This window comes from Bufo bufo, chromosome 7 (assembly GCF_905171765.1).
Source record: "Bufo bufo chromosome 7, aBufBuf1.1, whole genome shotgun sequence".
In the NCBI taxonomy this organism is placed as follows: domain Eukaryota; kingdom Metazoa; phylum Chordata; class Amphibia; order Anura; family Bufonidae; genus Bufo; species Bufo bufo.
The window spans coordinates 28,649,831-28,661,946 of NC_053395.1; the positions used below are offsets into that span (position 1 = coordinate 28,649,831).

The window sequence follows — 12,116 nt, forward strand, 5'->3', positions numbered from 1 at the left end:
TGTGCATGTTCTGCGCAGTGCCCAGCTGTGCGTACACTTAGAAGCCGGCCCATTGGACCCCCCCCCCCCCCCTGTGCAATGATCGCCACAAGAACCCCTCCTCCCTCGCCCACCCGGATCCTACCTCACCGACCGTGGCACCCGATTCGACTGCTGCTTCCTCCGCTGCACCCTCCGTAACCGAAATAAAACACTGCACGCTGCTGCCTGAAATCCCGGAAAGAAGATTACCGAGCTGACGTCAGCCTGAGGACGCAGGTGAGGCTAAATAGGGTCGTCAGTCAGCCTCCCCTCCCACAAATCCGGCAAACACCTTTGCTTAACACATGCGCTACTATATTTCGCAGCGCTTTACAGACATTAGAATCCAGCTGTCCCCAATAGGGCTCCATTGCATAACACTACTTTTCTCATTTTTATTTCAGAGCAATAAGAATCTAAAATAATAGCACAAGTGTACACATCTTTTAAGGGGGTTATCCAGCTTTGGGGGGGCCTTTCCACCAGACCTTACTCCCCCAGCCTCGCCAGACTGAATGAGCAAAGCATACTTACCTGCTCCCTGCCTTCTGACTCCTTTGGTCCCCCACTGATTGATGCGTTCCAATGCCCGCTAGCAAAAAAAATCTGGTTTGAAGGGGGTCACGTATGCCGCTACAGCGGTGGCATCTCCCCTCCATGTGTAGTGACTGGGTCACTGTTGCAGCCAATGACCATCCATCAAACCGGATCTTTTAGAAGCAGGGACTTCAGCGGGGGATTGAAGAAGCCAGAACCCAGCAGCAGGAAGAATTTAGGCATTCTTCGCTCCTTAGGTCCGGTGGGGTGCGTCTAGCAGAAAGACTCCCCAAAGCTGGACAACCCCTTTAATATGTCCGTTATACTTCACATTTATACTTTGCCTTGCCTCATAGAATAAATGATGCAAAGTCATTGGCTTTCAAAAGAGCAGCATAAATAAGATTTATTGAGTTTTTACAATCAGACGTCTGCATGGAGCAGTCAAAGTGTCTTCCGAAGGACAGACAGGGCATCACACACACATTGTTCCCTTGCTCTTCATACAAGGGGGTTAGTTTCGCAATGAGGGTCATGTCAGTGCCGACCATGCTCAGCTGTGCTTACAGAGCACATACATTCACTTCAGCCTTTGGAAGCTAAAGTGTTAACTATTACTCCCTAGATGACATTCCTTAAAGCTCCTGGTCCCTCCATCTGGGCTTTCAGTAGAGCTAGAAGGAAATGCAGGAGTAGGGCTACCAGTCCATGTGATGTAAAGGCAGCGGTCACAACGACAAGCCCATGGTTTAGTAATAATAATTCCCTTCTCTATTGAAATCCCTTTAAGCCTTAGTGTCCGATTCTAACAAAAAAAATAAAAAATTGCATTGTTTCAAATCAACATAGTGCTCAACATAATTTCCATTCCAGCAGTAGAACAATTAGGGCAATATTACAAATCATCATGTAGTAGATCCCCGCTGTGCCTCGTACAAGTTTTAGTGTGCAGTTGTCAGTGGTAGATCTTGATTTCAGTGCAGTCACTCCCAGGGTAGAATGACGGAAGTAATCCCAGAAGGCGGGACGGGTTAATGGTGGGCATCGACGGTTAGACAGTGGAGGAGACTGGTCATCGGCACGGGATAAGCTGGTTATAAAAGTCCTGCCAAGAAGGGATTGAACGGGCGGATAATTCTCACACTGAAATGGTTAGACAGATGTAGACGTTGGTTCTTCTGCTAAGGAAAGTGCAAGTCTGGGCTAGACACCAAAAGTAGAAGTCACAGACGGAAAAATTGGTCAGGAGGGCAAACTGTGCATGGATGGACAGGGGACATCACAGGACAAAAGACATCTGAGAATGCAGGCAGTGTCTGCAGTCTGTGGAGAGGTCTCACAGCAAACTGTGTGATGCTTAAAAGGACGGCTTGTCTCATCTCAGACACTGATAAACCATTAATTTTAGACACCTCCAGAACGGTGCCCCCAAAGTGAACAGCCAGCATCGCCACCCTCCATTCACCACTATGGGAGTTCTGAAAATAGCCGAGTGCCAGCTCTGCTACTTTCGGCAGTGCAATAGCGGTGAATGGAGTGGTGGTCACGCTTACACCGACTGCGCTCGCTCGGCTCTTTCCTGAGCTCCCATAGCAGTGAATGGAGAGAAATACACGCAGGCATGGTGGGCTCTCCTTTACTTATGGAGCAGAGTTCTAGAGAAAGAAGTGGGTCCCATCTGATTTTGTCGGCATATCCAAACCATATGCCTTCAATTTCTGCGACGGGTCTACCACTGTATGTTCTTCTATACTACGACCTCTTCTGGTGTCTGCTGGAAATGACTGAAGCTCAGGAAGACTTGCTCCAGCGAGATCTGACTCACGCAGTAATCTTCAAGATCAAATTTCTCTTTGGCTTTTTCTAAAGTTCCAAACACCTGAAAAAGATGAAAAAAAAAGGATCATTAATCTGAAAGTGTGGAGTAGATAAAACACAAAAACACCAAAATCAAGTTAGAAAACCGTTCCATAATCCACCATAGCTTCTCATGGATGTCTCATTACTATAGAGAAGTTAACATTGGACTGGTGGGGGGATACAGAAGGACCACAGTGGTCATACTTCTAGTGGAGACTTCTATCTTTGTAGTGCGTCCACACTGCAAGGGTCTGAATGTTGGAAAACCACTTTAATACATTATTCTGGGCAACAAACTGGAAGTTTGGCTTTTGGCCAGAGCTTTGGAGTTCTATATGCTCAAAGTCCCTTGCAAGATGTTAAGGGTGTTAGTAGGTGACTGGGTGTATGCAGACTGTAAGATTATGGATAGCATACATAAGAACAAGAAGATATGATTATGACCCTCTTCTTACCTGTGGCCAACTCAGGTCCTGGTTTGTTATGTGGTAATGGACCATACCCTGGTGCTCGTGCTTCAGCTGGCTGCCTGCATGAGACAAAACATACCACTGCTTACAGAACAACATGTTACCGGCAGTGCCACCATCAGGGAACTACAGAAGGTCCTCAGATACCCGCCCAAACCATGAGCCCACCTGCCAGCTCATTAACGGGAGTGGCAGCCATAGGACCCATGCACACAACTGTATGTATTTGGCGGATCCGTAAAACATAGATACCGTCCGTGTTGCATCCACATTTTTTGTGGACCTATTGACTTCAATGGGTCCATGGTCTGCATTTTTAGGCCAAGTATAGGACATGTCCTTTGTGAAACTGGCATACGGATGTGGACCACAAACCCATTGAAATCAATGGGTCTGCAAAACAGAAACGGTTGTGTCCATAAGGCCATACAGCCAGAGTAAGAGGAATAAATAATTTGGCAATACACCACCGGAGGGGCTCACCACATAAGAATTTTTGGAACTCTGCAGGAGTGGTGTCCGCCGTCATACTAACCTGGGAAGACTGTCTCCACAAAATCTTTGAAAGCAACCAGATCGTCTCCACCTCTAGAAGTCTTGGCTAGCAGTGTGTATCCACTACCAAATTTGCATTTCAGGTGCTGAGGACTGCCGAGGCACTTGAGCTGACCGTTCACCATGATGGCGAGCCGTGTGCAAAGAGCTTCGCACTCCTCCATGCTGGAAGACATTATGTAGTTAGAGACAAAAACTTCTTCATAAGAACGTGCCTTCCGTCCTCCTCACACTTCATGGTTTACAATAGTGTCTAACCTGTGAGAAGTGATTATTACAGCCTTTCCATTCTCTCGTGTTCTGGTCACTGCGTCCCACAGTAATCTCCGAGCCACTGGGTCCATTCCAGTGGAAGGTTCATCCATGAAGATGACTGGTGGACCACCAATCAGAGCAATGCCAGCACTCAGCTTCCTTTTGTTTCCACCGCTGGATACATGGGAGATAAATAGCCATCATAATAGGGAAGAAACTAAACAAGACTACAAGACTACCCAGCAGTGCGACCTACTCACCTGTATGCCCTGACTAGTTTATTAGCGTGTGGTTCCAGGAGAAGCCCCCGCAGCATGTTCTCTACACAGCTATTAATGTACATCTCAGGGACGCCCCGTAGACGGGCATACATGCACAGGGTTTCTCTGCCAGTCATATGATCCAGTAAGGGGTCAAACTGTGGGCAATAGCCAATCCGCTGCTGGGCCTTAATAATGCAAGGAAATTATCATAAGACAAGGAGATGTTTATAAGAAATTAAAAGGAGACAAATGAAAGAAGAAAGGTTTGGCCCGTGCATTGGCCCAGTTACCTTCTTGGTGTTGTTCAGGATGCTGTACCCGTCGATGTAGGCATCCCCCGAACTGATGCTTTCATCTCCCGTCAGCATTCGGAATGTGGTCGTCTTACCAGCTCCGTTGAAACCAAGCAACCCAAAGCATTCTCCACGGCTCACAGCCAGAGACATGCGGTCGACGGCAAGAAGTAGAGCGCGGTGGCCATAAACCTTCAGGATGAAAGCAATATTATTTATTTGAAAGCGGCATTAAATCCATGGTGCTGTACATCAAGATGGGAATACACATATATAATATAAAATGCAATAAACAAGGAACCATTAACTGGTACAGAGGACCCTCACAATCTACAAGGGAAGGGGGGGGGGGGGGAAGAGCACACAGTAGGCGAGGGTCAATGCTGCTCATTTGGCCATGTGGTAGCAGCATACTTTTTGCAGGTGGTAGGCTTTCCAGGTTACTTTTGAATGTTTGGATGTTGGGGGAGCGAGTTACAAAAGTAGGGGAGAGGCACGTCAGAAATCTTGTAGTCGACTGTGTGAAGAATAGATGAGAGGAGAACAGAGGAGGAGGAGGTCCTGTGAGGATCGGAGATTACGTGTGGGCAATGGGGACCCAGTGAACAGTTTGGTAGAAGGGGGGTGGGCAGAGGAGAAAGAGTTGAGAATAGATTGGAGGGGAGCAAAAGTGCTAGATGAAAGGCCACAGAGGAGAATGTTGCAGTAGTCAAGGCGGGAGATGATGAGGGCATGCACTAGCATTTTAGGCTACTTTCACACTCGTGTTTTTTGTGGATCCGTTCAGAACGGATCCGTTTGCATTATCTTTGACATAGCCAAGACGGATCAGTCTTGAACACCATTGAAAGTCAATGGAGGATGGATACTTTTTCTATTGTGTCCGTGAAAACGGATCCGTCCTCCATTGGCTTTCAGTGGTGTTCAAAACGGATCCCTAGTATAATACTCCCCCTCAATTATGGATGCATATGTCCCCTAGTAAGTGCCAACCACGGACTGCAGATTCCCCGGACGGACCCCAAATAGCCTCAAATTTCAAGAGGCGGTTTCGCTTGAGATAGACCGACCCCCCCCCCTTCCAGTCTTATAACAACATCCAGTCCTGCTATGTACTCTGCTATAACAGGAGGCAGTATCCACTTGGCTGCCAGGGTTTTACGTGCCTGGTACAACATCCTATTTATTCCTATAATAGACGTCTGTAGTTGATAAGATTCAAAAATGCCGAGTGGGCACATTTTAGGATCAAGAGGGAAATCTGCACTATACACTTTGATAAGCTGTATTACCTCACTCCAATATTCTCTACCATATCCATAACCTATGTAACAGATCAGCCTCTGACTTGCTGCATTTTGGACAACAGGAGTCTCCTCTATATCCAATCTTAAACAGGAATAGCGGGGTTTTATACACCCTATGGATCAAAACCAGCTGGGACAGTCTAGCAGCTTCACTCAGGGATAGGCTCGGGGTCAATGCCAACGTCTCCTCCCACTAAGTATCAGTAATACTCCCAACATCTTTTTCCCATTGTGCCTTTACCCTAAGAGGAAAGGCCTTCAGAAACTCCCCTATGCAGTCGATTTTATCTTTGAAATATAAGGCAAAGTCTTCAGCTGAGAAGAGGGTTGGGATTCCAGGACCCAACGTATATCACTTTTCCACGGCTGTTTGTGTAACCCTCATAGAGATGGCAAGCAGACTCGGCCACTGCTCCTTACAACTCAGCTCCCCACTGTGGTCATCTGAGATTTTCATATTGATGGCCTATCCTTAGTTTAGGTCATCAGTAGGAGAACAACGAGGAACCGACTCCAGACGCCCTAGACGTTTGAGAAAGACGCAATGCTCACCTGAGCTCTGGCGAGTGCCACAGCCTCCTTGCATCTCACCAAGCACAACTCTGTACATTGGATCCTGGTTGCGCTTGCTATTGTAGCTCAGCCCCATTAATTTGAATGGGCCTAGGTCGTGTGGCCAATGAACGGGACATCATATGGCTTAAGCGTCGTGGCCTCTTCATACAGCTAATTGGCATCAGACTCCCTGCTGAACTGATATTGATGACCTATCCTGAGGATAGGCCATCAATATCAAAACCCAGATGATGGCTGAGATACCTCCTTCCCTCATGCTTATATGAAGATAAACCCCATTTCTAGTCTTGACCTTTAAATCCAGCTCTGACTTGACAGGCCATAGGTCAGGGACCCCCCCACCATTAACCAAGTACCCTTTTCCCGCTAAAAAAAAGGCGGTGCTCTAGCAGCCACTCTCCACAGAAATGAATCAGCACCAACTAGAAATTAAGGTTTGGGCCCTTTCCTTCATGGTAATATTGGGGCCCCCACCTATTCATTAGATGACCTGTCGTAGCCACTATAACCGACCTTGCTGAGTTCCCGGATAACCAGTGGGCTGCAAAGTGCCGAGAGCTGCTCCGCTGGAGACTCCAACACCTTCTTCCTCTCATCTGCCACATCCCGGTCCTCTGAGGGAGGCACAGGAGAACGAGGACGTGAAGACTGCAAAGATGAAGATAGATAGCAAACATTACATACAGGGTAAACCCAATGACTCCCTCACATCACTGATGAGGGTCAAACTAAGACTAGCGGATCAATCATAGCATAAGCTGAACACCATTATATTGCCTTCAACCCTTCCCAAATTCCGTACCCAGTGTTTGCGCCTGAATCTGCAAAGCTGGCAGAGGACTTGGCTCTCAATAATGAAGAGAAGGCAAAGGAAGGCGAGTCCCTGACCAGCCATGGATGTCAAGTAGCGCCCCACACCCGGCGAGGAGAAAGAGTAATAGTTGGTTTGATAGGTGATATCTGGAAAGGAAAAATATGGGTGAACTTCATAGACGACTTCATCTTCAGTGGTAGAACATGTGATAATTAACAATTATTTAATAACTGTAATGTTCAGAGGTGATCCTATAAGTGACAACCCCCTTTAAGAAGTTATCACTGGAGGATACTATGGCCGGTAACAGTCATGACCTCAAGCAATTTATTATTATCAAGGTTTTAGTTATAAAGGGTCTGTCAAGGATTAGAAAAAAAAAAGGAGATTTTTGTAAAACTTACCAGTAAAATCTCTCTCGCTCTTCATTGGGGGACACAGAGACCGTGGGTATAGCTATGTCCTCTAGGAGGCGCTGACACTAGATAAAGCTCCCCTGGCAGCTATACCCCCTCCAGCCTGGAGAGAGAGCTTCAGTTTGTGTACAAGTAGTAGGAGAAGCAAGCCAACCAAGAAAAAACATGGAACACCAACCATGCCAAAAGACCCAACAGGGTTCTAACCAGCAACAGCCCCAACTGTGGCCGAACAACAATACTGGGTGGGTGCTGTGTCCCCCAAAGAAGAGCGAGAAAGAGATTTTACTGTTAAGTTATACAAAAATCTCCTTTTCTCGCCCTCCCCTGGGGTACAGGGAGGGAAAAACCACAGGCCCATGGAAGCAAGCGTCTCCGCTGGTATCTAAGAAACTGCCGCCTGCAAGACCATGCGGCCTAAGCAGCGTCGGCCGATACATAAGTATGCACCTGGTAAAATTTTGTGAATGTGTGTAAGGAGGATCGGTAGCCGCGTTACACAACTGCTCAGTCGAAGCGCGATGCCTCAGAGCCCAAGAAGCGCCCACCGCTCAGTGGAGCGAGCCGTGACACTTAAGGGCGGAACCCCGCACCGGGTGCGGATGGTACAGCATTTGCAGACCGAATCCATCGTGCAATTGCCACCTTGGAGGCCGCCAATCCCTTGCGTGGAACCTCCGGATGACAAAAAGGGGTTCCGTACGCCAGAAGGGACTGGAGGCCGCCAATAATGATCAGAGCCGGGGGCGTGGCCAACTGCCGGCATGAGCACACGCACTTGAGAGAGGCTCCGGTCCCTGGAATTAATCCTGACTAATCCTGTCAAGCTGCATTCCTCAGATACAGAGTGGCAAGTGCAGAGGAGAAGGAGGAAGCCCAGGCACCAAGATATGGGTCCCAGCAAGGCACAGTCCGCGGCTGATAAACTCAAAGAATATGCCCGCCAGGAAAACCAACATGGCGCCGCAGCTCCCGCTACTCCACGTGCAGCGGTGACGCGTGGGCAGGCCGCACAGTAGATGGAGACCGACGATGCTGGGGAACCTGAGATAACGCTGAAAGTGGTCTCAGAGCAGCGCCTTACAGCAATATCCTCCTGTCAATCCTCGCTTACCTGTAAGATTGAAGAGGTGCGAGTCGACCTGGGACTGCTGAGACAGGACGTGCATCAGCTGAGAGAGAGGGTCAAGCAAACAGAAGTCCGGGTATCGGAGCTGGAGGACTACACTAGGCCGCTGGATTCGAGACTGACGGAGGTGGAGAGAGCTGTAGGTCTATGGCGGCAGAAGTGCGACGACCTGGAGAATTGGGCCCGGCGCAACAACGTGAGGATCTTGGGGATGCCAGAGAGAGCGGAGGGGAGAGATCCTGCCGGTTTCCTGGAGTTGTGGTTTAAGGCCCAGTTCCCTGATGCCACATTCTCCATGGCCTATGCAGTGGAAAGGGCGCACAGAGTCCCAGCTAGGCCACCACCTCCAGGCGCACCACCAAGACCCCTGCTAGCCCGCCTATTAAACTGGAAGGATCGGGACCTAATACTCAGCCAAGCAAGGAGCAAGGGTGCATTGATGCATGAAAATACCAACGTGTCGCTTTTTCCAGATTTCTCTGCGGATCTGCAGAAGAAAAGAGCCACCTTTATTTTGGTCAAGAGGCGCCTTAGGGAGCTAAATCTGCAGTACTCGATGGCTTATCCTGCGCGACTTCGGGTTGTGGATGGTGAACGGCCTATATTTTTCACTGACCCAAAAGAAGCTGAAGACTGGATCGCCAGACGTCCCAGGCCGTGCTAACCAGAGACATCGGGACTGAGCCGCAAGTATTGCTGAGTTTATGGACCGGCATGTTATGGGTGCCTTGCCACTGAGTTAATGTTCTTCCTCTTTGTCTTACGGTGCAAACCATACCTTACCTGCTAGCAATGCAATAGTATGGGGTTTTCAGATCAGTGGAGTTATTAAGCTAACTAGGATGTAGACGTGGTTTAATGAAGGTCTGAAAGGCATATCTACTTCTAGAGAGGTTTGGTTGTACCTGCAGCTGTATCGTTTACATTAAACAGGGTGAGACCGGCTACCGGTACGGGCATAACACCTTATTTGCCGCACTGGTCCCCGATTAAGCCTGCCATGTTACTAACACTATAACGCATACATTAAATGTCTGTATTGATGTGTTAGATGTTCAACTGTTATGTTACATGTTTATGAGGTTACTGAAAGCATGGTTGCATCAATTCAGCAGGGGGAGTGTAGCTGGGAGGAGAACTACTATACTGAGCGAGGCTTATATCCACTTGTTGGATGTGGCCCTGCACTATTGGAAGGATATCCCTATACCTGAATTATGGGTTCGCTGGTGGTGATGTCCTGGAACGTGAGAGGCTTGGGGAATCCAAATAAAAGAATAGCGGTATTTTCTCATATACGACGCTTTTGCCCTCACGTTCTGGGACTTCAAGAAACGCATTTGACGCCTGAAACTGGACACAGAATTGTTAAACAATGGGTGCAGTGGTCGCTGCAATCATATGGCACATCAAATTCTAGAGGTACGGCTATACTGGTGCGTAAGGGACTCCTGTGGGAGCCACAGCAGTCAGCTGCGGATCCGGAGGGACAATACTTACTAGTATATGGCTTTATTAATCATATCCCTTATGTGCTAATTAATATATATAACCCCCCCCCCCCGGCTAGTCTTTCAATCCTCCATGTTATTCTGGGGTTCGCGGCACAATACCCCTCGGCCAGGTTGATCTGTATGGGAGATTTCAATATGGTCATGCAGGTGGAGGTAGACAGATATAGACCACCTGAGGGAAGGGGGAATGGGACCCACTCGACGACCACGCTGTTCAGAATTGCTGCAGAAATGGGCTGGGTGGATTTATGGAGACTTAGGAATCCGCAGCTGAGGGAATACTCCTGTTTTACTCCCGCTAGGGGGGCACTTTCGAGGATCGACTATGTTCTGGGCAATGCCGCTATATATACAGATTTGATAGCAATAACTTATGAACCACAGGGCCCATCAGATCATGCTGCGGTTGTAGCGCGTTTTGGTATTCCTGGGGCTACCTCTGGAGGGGGGGGGGAAGATGAGAATCCATCCTTTTTGGCTCTCCCTATTGACACAGAATGATAGGATTCCTGACCAGCTGAGAGTATTTTTAGAGGTACAGGGAGATGAGACGGAAGGGTTACTACTATGGGACACCCTGAAGGCCTACCTGAGGGGATGTTTGAAGTCCTCAATATCTTATGTAAAAAGGGAGGCATCTCGCCAGGAATCAGACCTGCATAACAAGTGTAGGGAGGCCGAGGCCTCTTTTTGTTCTGATCCAACAGAAGGGAATAGGTTAGAATGGATGGCTAGGGGCAGGGCGTATATGCTATACCTTAAGGAGAAAAGTGAACGTAAGTTATTCTTCATGAAGCAACAATCATTTGAATCGGGAGACAGAGCAGGTAGGTTACTGGCTCAGATTGCTAGAACCAATCAATCGTCCCCCCCGGTACTACGTATTCTGAACCCGGAGGGACAGTTGGTAGAGTCCTGTGTTGGAATACTTGACGGATTCAAGCGGTTCTACCAGTCACTGTATAGCTCAGATGCTCAATACTCGGATAGGGATCTGAATGACTACATTTCAGAGGTGGACCATCCCAGGTTGAATGGGGCGGATAGAGCTCTCCTAGATAAGGACATAACCCTGGAAGAAATCCAGTTGGCTATCCATGATATACCAGCTGGGAAGGCGCCGGGCCCAGACGGGATCCCAATAGAAGTTTATTCAAAGTACAGTGAGAGTCTTAGCCCTCAACTCCTTAAAATGTTTTTAACATCATTAAGGCGGCATCAGCTACCTGAGACCATGTATGATGCCACTATTGTGGTCTTATTAAAGCCGGATAAAGACCCAACTGTGTGTGGCTCCTACAGGCCAATATCATTGCTAAACTTAGACTACAAAATCCTGACTAGGTTACTAGCCTCCCGATTAAATAAAGTGATTACGTCTATAATACATCAGGATCAGGCAGGGTTCATGCCGGGGAGGACCACCTCTGACAATATCAGGAGAGCACAGGTTATTGCTCAGATAGGAGTAGCGGAGGGTCGTGAATGGGCCCTGGCGTCACTTGATACGGCCAAGGCCTTTGACTCTGTGGAGTGGCCATTCTTGTTACGGATCCTGAAGGAATTTGGCTTTGGACAGGGGTTCATGAGATGGGTAGAGATCCTGTACCAGAGACCTAAGGCAAATATATTAGTGAATGGAACCCAGTCAGACTCATTTACCTTACATAGAGGTACAAGACAGGGATGCCCCCTCTCCCCCCTCCTGTTTGCGGTGGTGATCGAGCACTTAGCCTTGCGTATTAGACAGGATGGCTCCATCAAAGGGATATCTAAAGGTAGAAGGTTGGCCTGTACGCGGATGATCTCCTCCTGTTTATGGATGAGCCTGAACGGACCCTTCCCAGGGCAATTGAGGTAATAGAGAGGTTTGGCACATACTCGGGCTTGCACATAAATTGGATGAAATCAGCTATTATGCCTCTTTGGGATCATGGCTGGCCAGAGTGTATAAATAATCTACAAGTAGTGGATCAGTTTAAGTACCTTGGCATAGTGGTCACAAAAGACCCATGCGCGTCGGTGGAAAAAAATATAACCCCGATTGAATCCCTATTTATTGATAAATTTAAAACTTGGAAGGCATTACCGATCTCTGTAATGGGA

The 12,116-nt window shown here is 48.1% G+C and overlaps 1 protein-coding gene across 2 annotated transcripts in view; it reads right to left on the reverse strand.

The window, feature by feature from the left end:
• Positions 1 to 933: 933 nt before the first annotated feature.
• ABCA3 (ATP binding cassette subfamily A member 3) overlaps positions 934 to 12,116 on the reverse strand; it is a 45,867-nt gene continuing 34,684 nt past the window's right edge. For both annotated transcript variants that reach the window (XM_040441952.1, XM_040441953.1), the window contains exons 24-31: positions 6,940 to 7,097; positions 6,651 to 6,785; positions 4,252 to 4,446; positions 3,959 to 4,146; positions 3,702 to 3,872; positions 3,424 to 3,608; positions 2,874 to 2,947; positions 934 to 2,437 (exon numbers count right to left, since the gene is read on the reverse strand). In XM_040441952.1, the coding sequence (XP_040297886.1) occupies positions 2,306 to 2,437; positions 2,874 to 2,947; positions 3,424 to 3,608; positions 3,702 to 3,872; positions 3,959 to 4,146; positions 4,252 to 4,446; positions 6,651 to 6,785; positions 6,940 to 7,097 (1,238 nt within the window). In that variant the 3' untranslated portion in view covers positions 934 to 2,305. The remainder of the gene's footprint in view (positions 2,438 to 2,873; positions 2,948 to 3,423; positions 3,609 to 3,701; positions 3,873 to 3,958; positions 4,147 to 4,251; positions 4,447 to 6,650; positions 6,786 to 6,939; positions 7,098 to 12,116) is intronic.